The 16,330-nt window shown below is 46.0% G+C and overlaps 1 protein-coding gene across 2 annotated transcripts in view; it reads left to right on the top strand.

Moving 5' to 3' along the window:
- The first annotated feature begins 328 nt into the window (after positions 1 to 328).
- iqca1 (IQ motif containing with AAA domain 1) overlaps positions 329 to 16,330 on the top strand; it is a 67,709-nt gene continuing 51,707 nt past the window's right edge. Inside the window, exons 1-7 of one of the 2 annotated variants that reach the window (XM_045699313.1) lie at positions 329 to 408; positions 902 to 1,012; positions 2,981 to 3,308; positions 3,494 to 3,616; positions 6,690 to 6,884; positions 13,373 to 13,444; positions 15,113 to 15,321. In XM_045699313.1, the coding sequence (XP_045555269.1) occupies positions 1,002 to 1,012; positions 2,981 to 3,308; positions 3,494 to 3,616; positions 6,690 to 6,884; positions 13,373 to 13,444; positions 15,113 to 15,321 (938 nt within the window). In that variant the 5' untranslated portion in view covers positions 329 to 408; positions 902 to 1,001. Of the gene's footprint in view, positions 409 to 541; positions 1,013 to 2,980; positions 3,309 to 3,493; positions 3,617 to 6,689; positions 6,885 to 13,372; positions 13,445 to 15,112; positions 15,322 to 16,330 lie in introns of both variants that reach the window. The other variant, XM_045699312.1, reaches the window with a different exon arrangement.

Below are 16,330 nucleotides of genomic sequence, written 5' to 3'. Positions count from 1 at the left end.
GCAAATTGAATTTTACAGTATGCTGACATTGCACATTAGAAAGCCATACATCTCTATTCAGCCAGCTCATTTGCCTAAGAGTGCATAGAGTGACGTGTGTCTGTCTTTACATGTGCTGGTAATGTTGACTAAATATTGTTAACAACTTTAGAAAAACAACTTGGGAAAATGTAGAGTGAAAAAGAGAAAGGAGTGCTCTGTAGAAATTCGTTTGCTGCTGGTAAAGTCAGCAACATCTCTTCTGCTATAGTTCGAAACGACAGGAGCGGTCGTTTGGTCAAACATCATTGCGCAGGCGTGGCGTTTCGTTGCTAGACGCTCTGGTGCACACACAGCAAGAAAGCAAACACGCTTCAGTCGATGGGAAGCGCGTAACTTTTTTGGAGAAGTCTTTCAATTGAAAAATAGGTATAGTATGGCATCTTCAGTGTGATTTTATAGATAAAAATCTAAAATGATTCGTGTTTAAAATTATAATCTTAGTATGACGATATTTTCCCACATCAAATGCGATGTTATTGGCTCCTGTTTTGTGTGATAGAGATTTGAACCTGGTTTCCAAAGCACCTATCTGACCCATGTCTTGACTGCCGAACGGTTTCGGAGAGTCTGGAAATCCCAAGGATGGAACCGATCTAGAACAGCGGTGTTTCCCCTAGAGTAACCTTTATAGCTATTATCATTAAATACCCAATTTTTAAGTGAGATGATTTCAATTTCATTAGAAATGCTTTATTTTTATATTACTAGGCAAGGCAGTTAAGAACAAATTCTTATGTTCAATGACAGCCTAGTGCGTTAACTGTCTTGTTCAGGAGTAGAACGATATATTTTTACCTTGTCTGCTCGGGGATTCGATCTTGCAACCTTTCGGTTTCTAATTCAACGTTCTAACCACTAGGCTACCTGCCGCCCAATGCAATGAATGTGCATTAATAGCTTTATAGTGCATCAAGAAAAACGGAACTCAGCGGAAACAACTCGTGGAATTACACTCAAGAATGTCACACAGGTATTCTATTTTGTTTTATCTTCATGATGCATCTCATATTGTGCAAATTCTTTAACCAATGTTGTGGCTAGACAATATAGGCCTATAGGACACTTGGAAAAATACAAATTACATCCACAGACTAAAATTTCCAGGAGAGGAACTGTACAACCCTAAACAGAGTAAACCACTTACTCAAATGTGGTCATACTTCCTTTATGGTTTCCTAACTATTAAAAGGGCTATGGGAGAGCAGCAGTTTGCGAAAGAGAGAGGAAGTGTTTTGCTGTTCCCATAACAACAGACAGGCATGCTTGTATCAACCTGGCTAAGCATTTCAAAAGCAGTTAGTCTGAGCTGTATTTCCCATCCCTAGATGTCGTTACTGAAATGTTACCACACAGCTTTATTCACAGAAATATGTCTAGTCACTGAGGACGTGAAACAAATGAAACAAAATAAAGCCTAATCCTTTATTTCCTGGTCCCCTGACCGGTATAAGCCTTTGTGATTTGTTGACCTTGTAGTTTTTTGGGTTTCATTGGGAGTCCTTTGAATTATTTTTGACTTAACAGCTTTGTTGCCTGGGCACTAGTTGGGTATCTGGTTGAATTCCCCAACACCCTCTCATTTGTATTGTAATGTCCCCTTCAGAAATGTCCTTTCAGCCTAGTCCTCACTACACCTCCCCGTTCCCACCCACTCACCCCTAGGCAGCTTTGATTCAACCAGTCCCCTAACAAGAGTGGGCCATGGAAATGCTGCCTTTAGGGTAATGACATAGGCCTCATAGGAATATGAAAGGAGCATGGTTTCACCATTGTAAGCCTCAGCTCTTTAGATTTACAGAGGCAGCAACTATGTTAAAAGTTAAAAGAGAAAATAATTACATGTATACAGATGTAGGAGCGTAATTTGATCACTCTTTTGTTGCTGATAATTTTCCTGTGCCGCAGGAAATGCAGATGAGCTTTGTGATTCACATAAATGAAGTGAAAACCCACATTAACACATATTAACAGTATTGCACTTTTCATGTAGCCTACTTTTGGCCAGCTAAAAGCAAGATTATGGACTAAATGTTAAAATCTGTTAAAATCCTGTTGCTGCAGGATTATTTTGCTGTAACATTATAGGTCAAATTAAGATCCTACATCTGTAGGCCTATAATGGTTATTTATTGATAGCTGTTAGGGAGTGACATTAGGGATATCTAGCGGACGTTTTTGTTTTCTTCTATGGCGTTGATAGTTCTATGTGTCAACAAACTCACATTTTTAGAACGGCTAGGCTGAGGTAGGAAGGTATTTTTATACCTACAGTAAATATCAACTATGACCAAGAAGACAAGTGCACCCCTCGCATTCCCAGGTGTTTTAGCCAGGTGGTGTTAGACTTGTTTGAAGGTTTTGACTAACAGACCACCTGCCAGTTACTACATGACAAAGAGAGGGTTATTGACGATCTAGTGCAAAGTGCAAGAAATAGGTGTTAGAATCCTTCAAACCTTTTAATGGTGCTTATCAGACATTACCTGGAGAGATAGCTCTGCCAAGGATCTCTATCCTGAAGCAGGTGATGGTTCTACCTTGGCCTTGGTTCATCCAGAAAAGTAAGAGAGAAAAGTGAGAGAAAGAGCCAGAAATAGGAAGAAAGAGAACCCTCCCCTTGAAATATGTCCACTGAAATTGATCTAGATGGCTTAGTTAGTCTGGTCCATCATGTTTCCATCCACATACGATATGCCCTTCTCCTTCGCTCTCCCTTCTCCTCCTCCTTCACTCTACCTTCTCTTTCCCCTTCTCCTCCTTCCCCTTCTCCTCCCCCTTCTCTTTCTGTTTCCACTTTACCTTCTCTCTCCTCCTGTTCTTTCTCCTTCACCTCCTCCTCCTCCATCTCCTCCTCTTTCCCCTTCGCTCTACCTTCTCCTCCTTCACTCTCCCTTCTGCTTCTCTTTCCCCTTCTCCTCCTTCTCCTTGTCCTCCTCAGCTCCTACACCAGGATGTGGGTCCAGGCCCATGGAGCCTTGGAGGACCTCCTGGTGGATGAGCACCCTCCCACTGCCCCTCGGCCGCTGAAGGACCGGCTGCAGGTCTTCCAGGGCCTGGCCACCTTCTACCTGAAATACCTGCAGATCTTCCGCAGCCTGGAGGCTGTCTACGACCAGATAGTTCACCCCCAGAAGAGGCGCATGGTCAGGCACGTGTTGGACGGTGTGATGGGTAGAATCCTGGAGCTCAAGAACGAGATGGTGGAGCTGGAGTTTTCAGAGTTCCACTACTTTGATGATGTGCTGCAGGACCTCAAGCTGACACCTGTGAGTCAGTGGTACTGTACCGGGGACTGAGTGATAGGACGTGAAGGGGGAATGAGGAAAAGGAGTTTCTGTATCCTGACAGTCATTTTCAAAGTATTTGGAACTCACCCCTTTAACTCAGAGATTCTACCTTTTGAATCACACACAACGACAGAGAAATATTTCTGCAATATTACATTTTGCAGGAGGACCTGGAGGTGCCCATTCCTCAGTATTTTGTGAGAGAGAGGATGCGTGTGCTGCGGGACAGAGAGAAGATGCTGGCTCATGTCATGGCTAAAGGGGGACACATCGAACAGGTTGAGCAGGTTAGAGAAACACACTATCAGACTCCCTTATGTAAGCAATTATTACAATTGTTACCATGCAATTCATTAAAAAAATACAGTTACCTCAGCCTAGATAGATAGTGTGGATGTAAAATAAAATATAAAACTAAAACATTACTCTAGTCTCACACAGCAGATGCTTCTTCCCCAAGTTGTATGCCTGGGGAGGAGGTTAACATTACTCTAATCTCACACAGCAGAAGCTTCTTCTCCAAGTTGTATGTCTGGGGAGGAGGTTAACATTACTCTAGTCTCACAGAGCAGAAGCTTCTTCCCCAAGTTGTATGCCTGGGGAGGAGGTTAACATTACTCTAGTCTCACACAGCAGAAGCTTCTTCCCCAAGTTGTATGCCTGGGGAGGAGGTTAACATTACTCTAGTCTCACACAGCAGAAGCTTCTTCCCCAAGTTGTATGTCTGGGGAGGAGGTTAACATTACTCTAGTCTCACACAGCAGATGCTTCTTCCCCAAGTTGTATGCCTGGGGAGGAGGTTAACATTACTCTAGTCTCACACAGCAGATGCTTCTTCCCCAAGTTGTATGCCTGGGGAGGAGGTTAACATTACTCTAGTCTCACACAGCAGATGCTTCTTCCCCAAGTTGTATGCCTGGGGAGGAGGTTAACATTACTCTAGTCTCACACAGCAAATGCTTCTTCCCCAAGTTGTATGCCTGGGGAGGAGGTTAACATTACTCTAGTCTCACACAGCAGAAGCTTCTTCCCCAAGTTGTATGTCTGGGGAGGAGGTTAACATTACTCTAGTATCACACAGCAGAAGCTTCTTCCCCAAGTTGTATGCCTGGGGAGGAGGTTAACATTACTCTAGTCTCACACAGCAGAAGCTTCTTCCCCAAGTTGTATGTCTGGGGAGGAGGTTAACATTACTCTAGTCTCACACAGCAGATGCTTCTTCCCCAAGTTGTATGCCTGGGGAGGAGGTTAACATTACTCTAGTATCACACAGCAGAAGCTTCTTCCCCAAGTTGTATGTCTGGGGAGGAGGTTAACATTACTCTAGTCTCACACAGCAGAAGCTTCTTCCCCAAGTTGTATGCCTGGGGAGGAGGTTAACATTACTCTAATCTCACACAGCAGATGCTTCTTCCCCAAGTTGTATGCCTGGGGAGGAGGTTAACATTACTCTAGTCTCACACAGCAGAAGCTTCTTCCCCAAGTTGTATGTCTGGGGAGGAGGTTAACATTACTCTAGTATCACACAGCAGAAGCTTCTTCCCCAAGTTGTATGTCTGGGGAGGAGGTTAACATTACTCTAGTCTCACACAGCAGAAGCTTCTTCCCCAAGTTGTATGCCTGGGGAGGAGGTTAACATTACTCTAGTCTCACACAGCAGATGCTTCTTCCCCAAGTTGTATGCCTGGGGAGGAGGTTAACATTACTCTAGTCTCACACAGCAGAAGCTTCTTCCCCAAGTTGTATGTCTGGGGAGGAGGTTAACATTACTCTAGTCTCACAGAGCAGAAGCTTCTTCCCCAAGTTGTATGCCTGGGGAGGAGGTTAACATTACTCTAGTCTCACACAGCAGAAGCTTCTTCCCCAAGTTGTATGTCTGGGGAGGAGGTTAACATTACTCTAGTCTCACACAGCAGAAGCTTCTTCCCCAAGTTGTATGCCTGGGGAGGAGGTTAACATTACTCTAGTCTCACACAGCAGAAGCTTCTTCCCCAAGTTGTATGTCTGGGGAGGAGGTTAACATTACTCTAGTCTCACACAGCAGATGCTTCTTCCCCAAGTTGTATGTCTGGGGAGGAGGTTAACATTACTCTAGTATCACACAGCAGAAGCTTCTTCCCCAAGTTGTATGTCTGGGGAGGAGGTTAACATTACTCTAGTCTCACACAGCAGATGCTTCTTCCCCAAGTTGTATGTCTGGGGAGGAGGTTAACATTACTCTAGTCTCACACAGCAGAAGCTTCTTCCCCAAGTTGTATGCCTGGGGAGGAGGTTAACATTACTCTAGTCTCACACAGCAGATGCTTCTTCCCCAAGTTGTATGTCTGGGGAGGAGGTTAACATTACTCTAGTCTCACACAGCAGATGCTTCTTCCCCAAGTTGTATGCCTGGGGAGGAGGTTAACATTACTCTAGTCTCACACAGCAGATGCTTCTTCCCCAAGTTGTATGCCTGGGGAGGAGGTTAACATTACTCTAGTCTCACACAGCAGATGCTTCTTCCCCAAGTTGTATGCCTGGGGAGGAGGTTAACATTACTCTAATCTCACACAGCAGAAGCTTCTTCTCCAAGTTGTATGCCTGGGGAGGAGGTTAACATTACTCTAGTCTCACACAGCAGATGCTTCTTCCCCAAGTTGTATGCCTGGGGAGGAGGTTAACATTACTCTAGTCTCACACAGCAGAAGCTTCTTCCCCAAGTTGTATGTCTGGGGAGGAGGTTAACATTACTCTAGTATCACACAGCAGAAGCTTCTTCTCCAAGTTGTATGTCTGGGGAGGAGGTTAACATTACTCTAGTCTCACACAGCAGATGCTTCTTCCCCAAGTTGTATGTCTGGGGAGGAGGTTAACATTACTCTAGTCTCACACAGCAGAAGCTTCTTCCCCAAGTTGTATGCCTGGGGAGGAGGTTAACATTACTCTAGTCTCACACAGCAGATGCTTCTTCCCCAAGTTGTATGCCTGGGGAGGAGGTTAACATTACTCTAGTCTCACACAGCAGAAGCTTCTTCCCCAAGTTGTATGTCTGGGGAGGAGGTTAACATTACTCTAGTATCACACAGCAGAAGCTTCTTCTCCAAGTTGTATGTCTGGGGAGGAGGTTAACATTACTCTAGTCTCACACAGCAGATGCTTCTTCCCCAAGTTGTATGTCTGGGGAGGAGGTTAACATTACTCTAGTCTCACACAGCAGAAGCTTCTTCCCCAAGTTGTATGCCTGGGGAGGAGGTTAACATTACTCTAGTCTCACACAGCAAATGCTTCTTCCCCAAGTTGTATGCCTGGGGAGGAGGTTAACATTACTCTCATAGTGTTGAGGTCCTGTCCCTCTTATCTCTATACTGCTGTCTGTGTCAGGAGGTGTCGGTTCAGACCATGTGTCTGGAGGAAGCTGTTCGGGTCCTTCAGGTTTGTGAACGGGCACGGCAGGGTCGGCTCAGGCATCGCTTCATGATGGAGATACGGCAGGCTGAGGAAGAGGGGAGCCAGGCCAAGAGCCAAACACCCATCAGCACCCTGGACCCCGACCAGGCTGCCACACGCATTCAGAAGGTAACGAGTGTATACATATTGTTTCGTTTCTCATATTTTGTCCGCAAACTTTACTTTCAATACCAGGCCTACATTTCCAATTGCTGTTGAACAGTACTGACTGATGTATTAATATGAGTGAACCACTAAAAACACAGCCAACAGTCAGGGAAGCTGATTTCCTGGGTTAAAGTAACTGTCCAGTGTTTCCAGATTTCTATGAAATATGACTTCTAATTAATTACAACATGAGTGAAATAGTTTTCCTTTTTTATTTATATAGTATGTTAAAAAGCAGCTTTTCTATGTTGGAATGGTGTGGGCGTTATAATTATTAAAGCAAGTAGACCACTGACTGGCCAGCTCATCCTCAGGATGATGACATCATCCTCTATGAGGAAATAATAAGCATTTTTGAAACGGTCTGTTTGAGATACAAATTTGAGTTGGTTTTTTAACAAGTGTTTTTTTCCCCAATTTATGCTTTGTCCACAAATACAAGTATTGGATGAGTTAATAACATTATTTGAGTATGAGATCACTGGACATTTACTTTAATATGGTCACAAAGGGTGGTAGTTCATCCCACTCTCTCTAATCAGAGGGTTGTAGTTCATCACACTCTCTCTAGTCAGAGGGTTGTAGTTCATCACACTCTCTCTAGTCAGAGGGTTGTAGTTCATCACACTCTCTCTAATCAGAGGGTTGTAGTTCATCACACTCTCTCTAGTCAGAGGGTTGTAGTTCATCACACTCTCTAATCAGAGGGTTGTAGTTCATCCCACTCTCTCTAGTCAGAGGGTTGTAGTTCATCACACTCTCTCTAGTCAGAGGGTTGTAGTTCATCACACTCTCTCTAGTCAGAGGGTTGTAGTTCATCACACTCTCTCTAGTCAGAGGGTTGTAGTTCATCCCACTCTCTCTAGTCAGAGGGTTGTAGTTCATCACACTCTCTCTAGTCAGAGGGTTGTAGTTCATCACACTCTCTCTAGTCAGAGGGTTGTAGTTCATCACACTCTCTCTAGTCAGAGGGTTGTAGTTCATCACACTCTCTCTAATCAGAGGGTTGTAGTTCATCACACTCTCTCTAGTCAGAGGGTTGTAGTTCATCACACTCTCTCTAATCAGAGGGTTGTAGTTCATCACACTCTCTCTAGTCAGAGGGTTGTAGTTCATCACACTCTCTCTAGTCAGAGGGTTGTAGTTCATCACACTCTCTCTAATCAGAGGGTTGTAGTTCATCCCACTCTCTCTAGTCAGAGGGTGGTAGTTCATCACACTCTCTCTAATCAGAGGGTTGTAGTTCATCACACTCTCTCTAGTCAGAGGGTTGTAGTTCATCACACTCTCTCTAGTCAGAGGGTTGTAGTTCATCCCACTCTCTCTAGTCAGAGGGTTGTAGTTCATCACACTCTCTCTAGTCAGAGGGTTGTAGTTCATCAGACTCTCTCTAATCAGAGGGTTGTAGTTCATCACACTCTCTCTAGTCAGAGGGTTGTAGTTCATCACACTCTCTCTAATCAGAGGGTTGTAGTTCATCACACTCTCTCTAATCAGAGGGTTGTAGTTCATCACACTCTCTCTAGTCAGAGGGTTGTAGTTCATCCCACTCTCACTAATCAGAGGGTTGTAGTTCATCACACTCTCTCTAGTCAGAGGGTTGTAGTTCATCACACTCTCTCTAGTCAGAGGGTTGTAGTTCATCACACTCTCTCTAATCAGAGGGTTGTAGTTCATCACACTCTCTCTAATCAGAGGGTTGTAGTTCATCACACTCTCTCTAGTCAGAGGGTTGTAGTTCATCACACTCTCTCTAGTCAGAGGGTGGTAGTTCATCACACTCTCTCTAGTCAGAGGGTTGTAGTTCATCACACTCTCTCTAATCAGAGGGTTGTAGTTCATCACACTCTCTCTAGTCAGAGGGTTGTAGTTCATCACACTCTCTCTAATCAGAGGGTTGTAGTTCATCACACTCTCTCTAGTCAGAGGGTTGTAGTTCATCCCACTCTCTCTAATCAGAGGGTTGTAGTTCATCACACTCTCTAGTCAGAGGGTTGTAGTTCATCACACTCTCTCTAGTCAGAGGGTTGTAGTTCATCACACTCTCTAGTCAGAGGGTTGTAGTTCATCACACTCTCTAATCAGAAGGTTGTAGTTCATCACACTCTCTAGTCAGAGGGTTGTAGTTCATCCCACTCTCTCTAATCAGAGGGTTGTAGTTCATCACACTCTCTCTAGTCAGAGGGTTGTAGTTCATCCCACTCTCTCTAATCAGAGGGTTGTAGTTCATCACACTCTCTCTAGTCAGAGGGTTGTAGTTCATCACACTCTCTCTAGTCAGAGGGTTGTAGTTCATCACACTCACTCTAGTCAGAGGGTTGTAGTTCATCCCACTCTCTCTAGTCAGAGGGTTGTAGTTCATCACACTCTCTCTAATCAGAGGGTTGTAGTTCATCACACTCTCTCTAGTCAGAGGGTTGTAGTTCATCACACTCTCTCTAGTCAGAGGGTTGTAGTTCATCCCACTCTCTCTAGTCAGAGGGTTGTAGTTCATCACACTCTCTCTAGTCAGAGGGTTGTAGTTCATCACACTCTCTCTAATCAGAGGGTTGTAGTTCATCACACTCTCTCTAGTCAGAGGGTTGTAGTTCATCACACTCTCTCTAATCAGAGGGTTGTAGTTCATCACACTCTCTCTAGTCAGAGGGTTGTAGTTCATCACACTCTCTCTAGTCAGAGGGTTGTAGTTCATCACACTCTCTCTAATCAGAGGGTTGTAGTTCATCACACTCTCTCTAATCAGAGGGTTGTAGTTCATCACACTCTCTCTAGTCAGAGGGTTGTAGTTCATCCCACTCTCTCTAGTCAGAGGGTTGTAGTTCATCCCACTCTCTCTAGTCAGAGGGTTGTAGTTCATCACACTCTCTCTAGTCAAAGCCAAACCACCTCTTGATGAATTGTTCAAAGATGGGTAACAGAATACCATTTGTATTAAACGCTGCTATACACTTGGACTGAGTCCAAGTCCAAAACGATGGCTGCTTTTACTTTGTATGGAGAAATGGGTCCAAGTGATATAGTTTTCTGCCTGCTTTGCAAAAAGGCACAAGAAGTTCATCTCAACAATGTTATCTCAATGTCACCTCTCTGCTGTTGGTTGGTTCATAACCATAGTACCACCTAGATGTTCTCATACAGACACCCAGATGTCAAAACGCTGGGTCATCACATTACATGATCAGCAAGGTCATGGAAACGAACACCTAAAATTCAGACTCACTTTCAGTTCCCCCCACCATTCTCTCTCATCGGCCCAAGTGTAAACCATCTCTGGCCTAACAAAGCCGCTGGGCACATTGCTTTCACGGAGGAATCGGGTGTGTAGATATTTTATGGAGAGGTTGGATCATGTATCGTTATAATAACGTGGCATGGCTGAGGTAGTGACAAGTGGTTCTGTTGACCTGACCTGTTAGGGTTCATGTTCAGGTCAGAGAGCTGGGTCAATGTTAATCCCTGTCTTGCACAAGAGACGGTATCGATCAAACACTGTTAGACAAACCTGACTTTGTAAGCAGCACCTTGGTAGAACAGGACACTACTTTCATATCAGATGTCATCACCACTGTGACTGATACATAGGCTCATTCCTCCCTGCAGTAGTGTTGCATTCCTCATCTATGTGAGTGGGAGACATCATTGGAGCCGGCCAGCCAAAGAGGGGTCTCTCCGTGGGGGGGGGGGGGCAGGTGTTATCATGAGTAGCGTCTGTCTCCTGGATGTTAGCTGCCTGCCAGCCCCCGGGTCCTGAGTGTTTGGCATTTGTCGGGCTCTGCTCAGCTCTCAGCTGTTCATGCAATGCAGTATGGGCATGCTGGTTATAAAATCCTCTTTTGTCTGTCCCCTTGTGTTGTGTTCTATGTGTCTCGTTTTATGTTCTATGTGTGTCTTGTTTTGGGTTCTAGGTATGTCTTGTTGTGTCCTAGCTGTCCTGTTGTTCTGGTGTGTTGTAGGTGTCCCGTGTTGTGTCCTAGCTGTCCTGTTGTTCTGGTGTATTCTAGGTGTCCCGTGTTGTGTCCTAGCTGTCCTGTTGTTCTGGTGTGTTCTAGGTGTCCCGTGTTGTGTCCTAGCTGTCCTGTTGTTCTGGTGTGTTCTAGGTGTCCCGTGTTGTGTCCTAGCTGTCCTGTTGTTCTGGTGTGTTCTAGGTGTCCTGTGTTGTGTCCTAGCTGTCCTGTTGTTCTGGTGTGTTGTAGGTGTCCCGTGTTGTGTCCTAGCTGTCCTGTTGTTCTGGTGTGTTGTAGGTGTCCCGTGTTGTGTCCTAGCTGTCCTGTTTTTCTGGTGTGTTCTAGGTGTCCCGTGTTGTGTCCTAGCTGTCCTGTTGTTCTGGTGTGTTCTAGGTGTCCCGTGTTGTGTCCTAGCTGTCCTGTTTTTCTGGTGTGTTCTAGGTGTCCCGTGTTGTGTCCTAGCTGTCCTGTTGTTCTGGTGTGTTCTAGGTGTCCTGTGTTGTGTCCTAGCTGTCCTGTTTTTCTGGTGTGTTCTAGGTGTCCTGTGTTGTGTCTTGGCTGTCCTGTTTTTCTGGTGTGTTGTAGGTGTCCCGTGTTGTGTACTAGCTGTCCTGTTTTTCTGGTGTGTTGTAGGTGTCCCGTGTTGTGTCCTAGCTGTCCTGTTGTTCTGGTGTGTTGTAGGTGTCCCGTGTTGTGTCCTAGCTGTCCTGTTGTTCTGGTGTGTTGTAGGTGTCCCGTGTTGTGTCCTAGCTGTCCTGTTGTTCTGGTGTGTTGTAGGTGTCCCGTGTTGTGTCCTAGCTGTCCTGTTGTTCTGGTGTGTTGTAGGTGTCCCGTGTTGTGTCCTAGCTGTCCTGTTGTTCTGGTGTGTTGTAGGTGTCCCGTGTTGTGTCCTAGCTGTCCTGTTGTTCTGGTGTGTTGTAGGTGTCCCGTGTTGTGTCCTAGCTGTCCTGTTGTTCTGGTGTGTTGTAGGTGTCCCGTGTTGTGTCCTAGCTGTCCTGTTGTTCTGGTGTGTTGTAGGTGTCCCGTGTTGTGTCCTAGCTGTCCTGTTGTTCTGGTGTGTTGTAGGTGTCCCGTGTTGTGTCCTAGCTGTCCTGTTGTTCTGGTGTGTTGTAGGTGTCCCGTGTTGTGTCCTAGCTGTCCTGTTGTTCTGGTGTGTTGTAGGTGTCCCGTGTTGTGTCCTAGCTGTCCTGTTTTTCTGGTGTGTTCTAGGTGTCCTGTGTTGTGCCCTAGCTGTCCTGTTGTTCTGGTGTGTTGTAGGTGTCCCGTGTTGTGTCCTAGCTGTCCTGTTGTTCTGGTGTGTTGTAGGTGTCCCGTGTTGTGTCATAGCTGTCCTGTTGTTCTGGTGTGTTGTAGGTGTCCCGTGTTGTGTCCTAGCTGTCCTGTTTTTCTGGTGTGTTCTAGGTGTCCCGTGTTGTGTCCTAGCTGTCCTGTTGTTCTGGTGTGTTCTAGGTGTCCCGTGTTGTGTCCTAGCTGTCCTGGTTTTGTGGTGTGTTCTAGGTGTCCCGTGTTGTGTCCTAGCTGTCCTGTTGTTCTGGTGTGTTCTAGGTGTCCCGTGTTGTGTCCTAGCTGTCCTGTTGTTCTGGTGTGTTGTAGGTGTCCCGTGTTGTGTCCTAGCTGTCCTGTTGTTCTGGTGTGTTGTAGGTGTCCCGTGTTGTGTCCTAGCTGTCCTGTTGTTCTGGTGTGTTGTAGGTGTCCCGTGTTGTGTCCTAGCTGTCCTGTTGTTCTGGTGTGTTGTAGGTGTCCCGTGTTGTGTCCTAGCTGTCCTGTTGTTCTGGTGTGTTGTAGGTGTCCCGTGTTGTGTCCTAGCTGTCCTGTTGTTCTGGTGTGTTGTAGGTGTCCCGTGTTGTGTCCTAGCTGTCCTGTTGTTCTGGTGTGTTGTAGGTGTCCCGTGTTGTGTCCTAGCTGTCCTGTTGTTCTGGTGTGTTGTAGGTGTCCCGTGTTGTGTCCTAGCTGTCCTGTTGTTCTGGTGTGTTGTAGGTGTCCCGTGTTGTGTCCTAGCTGTCCTGTTGTTCTGGTGTGTTGTAGGTGTCCCGTGTTGTGTCCTAGCTGTCCTGTTTTTCTGGTGTGTTCTAGGTGTCCTGTGTTGTGCCCTAGCTGTCCTGTTGTTCTGGTGTGTTGTAGGTGTCCCGTGTTGTGTCCTAGCTGTCCTGTTGTTCTGGTGTGTTGTAGGTGTCCCGTGTTGTGTCATAGCTGTCCTGTTGTTCTGGTGTGTTGTAGGTGTCCCGTGTTGTGTCCTAGCTGTCCTGTTTTTCTGGTGTGTTCTAGGTGTCCCGTGTTGTGTCCTAGCTGTCCTGTTGTTCTGGTGTGTTCTAGGTGTCCCGTGTTGTGTCCTAGCTGTCCTGGTTTTGTGGTGTGTTCTAGGTGTCCCGTGTTGTGTCCTAGCTGTCCTGTTGTTCTGGTGTGTTCTAGGTGTCCCGTGTTGTGTCCTAGCTGTCCTGTTTTTCTGGTGTGTTCTAGGTGTCCCGTGTTGTGTCCTAGCTGTCCTGTTGTTCTGGTGTGTTCCAGGTTTGGCGGGGCTACAGTCAGAGGAAGAGGACCAGGAGAGAACGGCTGGAGGAGATGGTATTTCTGGGAATGGTGGGTGTACTTGTTCACTGTTCCCTCTACCAGGACTGTGTTGGGTAACAAAGGGGCAGGGTTACTCTGAGTCAGTAAACACAGACTATCACAGACACGTCTGTATTGTGAAGGTCAGCCAATCAGTACCAGTGGTGATAACCGGACAAGCCTTGGTGCCATGGTAACTTTGTTTATCTTCCCTTTGTGCTAAATCTCTCTCTCTCAATTCAATTCAATTTAAGGGGCTTTATTGTGAAATAGATAATAAACAAACGTGAAATAAACAATAAAACAGTAAACATTACACAAAAGTTACAAAAGAATAAAGACATTTCAAATGTGATATTATGTCTATATACATTGTTGTATACAAGGGAAATAAATGGTTTTTGTTCTTCACTGGTTGCCCTTTTCTTGTGGCAACAGGTCACAAATCTTGCTGCTGTGATTGGATTGGATTTGGATTCAAATTCTTTGTGGGTCTGTGTAATCTGAGGGAAATATGTGTCTCTAATATGGTCATACATTTGGCAGGAGGATAATAAGTGCTGCTCAGTTTCCACCTCATTTTGTGGGCAGTGTGCACATAGCCTGTCTTCTCTTGAGATCCATGTCTGCCTACGGCGACCTTTCTCAATAGCAAGGCTATGCTCACTGAGTCTGTACATAGTCAAAGCTTTCTTTAAGTTTGGGTCAGTCACATTGGTGAGGTATTCTGCCACTGTTAATTTATTCCAATGTGTCAAGTAATGATCTTTTTGTTTTCTCATGATATGGTTGGGTCTAATTGTGTTGCTGTCCTGGGGCTCTGTGGGGTGTGTTTGTGTTTGTGAACAGAGCCCAGGACCAGTTTGCTTAGGGGACTCTTCTCCAGGTTCATCTCTCTGTAGGTGATGGCTTTGTTATGGAAGGTTTGAGAATCGCTTCCTTTTATGTGGTTATAGAATTTAACGGCTCTTTTCTGGATTTTGATAATTAGCGGGTATCGGCCTAATTCTGCTCTGCATACATTATTTGGTGTTTTACGTTGTACACAGAGGATATTTTTGCAGAATTCTACATGCAGAGTCTCAATTTGGTGTTAGTCCCATTTTGTGAATTCTTGGTTGGTGAGCGGACACCAGACCTCACAACCATAAAGGGCAATGGGTTCTATAACTGATTCAAGTATTTTTAGCCAGATCCTAATTGGTATGTCGAATTTTATGCTCCTTGTGTTGGCATAGAAGGCCCTTCTTGTCTTGTCTCTCAGATCGTTCACAGCTTAGTGGAAGTTACCTGTGGCGCTGATGTTTAGGCCGAGGTATGTATAGTTTTTTGTGTGCTCTAGCGCAACGGTGTCTAGATGGAATTTGTATTTGTGGTCCTGGCGACTGGACCTTTTTTGGAACACCTTTATTTTGGTCTTACTGAGATTTACTGTCAGGGCCCAGGTCTGGCAGAATCTGTGCAGAAGATCTAGGTGCTGCTGTAGGCCCTCCTTGGTTGTTGACAGAAGCACCAGATCATCAGCAAACAGTAGACATTTGACTTCAGATTCTAGTAGGGTGAGGCCGGATGCTGCGGACTGTTCTAGTGCCCTCGCCAATTCGTTGATATATATGTTGAAGAGGGTGGGGCTTAAGCTGCATCCCTGTCTCACCCCACTAATCTCTATAGCTGTGTCTGGTCCTCGCTGGTCCTCAGGTCCCTCCAGAGCAGCAGCAGCAGAGGCCCAGCGTGGCCCAGCTGAAGGCCCAGCAGGTGGAGACGACTCGTAGGCTGGTCCAGGAGGAGAATGAGGCTGAGTACCAGAGGGCCCTGGTCAGCATCAAGGAGTCTGTGCGTGCCGTGGATGGCCCTGACCTACGGGAAACCCTGCAAGAGCAGATCAGACAGTGGTTTATCGAGTGCCGGTGAGACAGGCAGGCAACGGGGAAGTCTGTCTTCTTTCACAGTAGCTGTTTCTTTTCTGTGTTATCTTCTCTCTCTCCCAACCTAACTCCTCCTTTCACTGCCATGTCTCTGAGGTTATCACACCCATAGACTCTTCCTGGCTCCTGCCAAACCCTTCCCCACCAGTATGTATCTGTCCCTGTTCGTGTCATGAAGAGGAGGTTGGAATGGAAAAGGGGAGGGGGGAGGACAAGAGCAAAAACAGAGTGTTAGTGTGAGGCCTAATGGCTGTTAGGTGCAGGATATGGCCGGAGGAAAGGAGCCACAGTCAGTGGCTATGTGTGTCTTCCCCTCTATGTGTGTCTTCCCCTCTATGTGTGTCTTCCCTCTATGTGTGTCTTCCCTCTATGTGTGTCTTCCCTCTATGTGTGTCTTCCCCTCTATGTGTGTCTTCCCTCTATGTGTGTCTTCCCTCTATGTGTGTTTTCCCTCTATGTGTGTCTTCCCTCTATTTGTGTCTTCCTCCATGTGTGTCTTCCCTCTATGTGAGTCTTCCCTCTATGTGAGTCTTCCCTCTATGTGTGTCTTCCCCTCTATTTGTGTCTTCCCTCCATGTGTGTCTTCCCCTCTATGTGTGTCTTCCCTCTATGTGTGTCTTCCCTCTATGTGTGTCTTCCCTCTATGTGTGTCTTCCCTCCATGTGTGTCTTCCCTCCATGTGTGTCTTCCCCTCTATGTGTGTCTTCCCCTCTATGTGTGTTTTCCCTCTATGTGTGTCTTCCCTCTATGTGTGTCTTCCCCTCTATGTGTGTCTTCCCCTCTATGTGTGTCTTCCCCTCTATGTGTGTCTTCCCTCTATGTGTCTTCCCCTCTATGTGTGTCTTCCCTCTATGTGTGTCTTCCCTCCATGTGTGTCTTCCCTCCATGTGTGTCTTCCCCTCTATGTGTGTCTTCCCCTCTATGTGTGTCTTCCCCTCTATGTGTGTCTTCCCTCTATGTGTCTTCCCCTCTATGTGTGTCTTCCCCTCTA

The sequence above is a fragment of the Salmo salar genome, chromosome ssa17 (genome assembly GCF_905237065.1).
Source record: "Salmo salar chromosome ssa17, Ssal_v3.1, whole genome shotgun sequence".
Classification (NCBI taxonomy): domain Eukaryota; kingdom Metazoa; phylum Chordata; class Actinopteri; order Salmoniformes; family Salmonidae; genus Salmo; species Salmo salar.
Note: the sequence above shows the minus strand (reverse complement) of the source record. Positions and strands in the feature narration are given on the sequence as shown.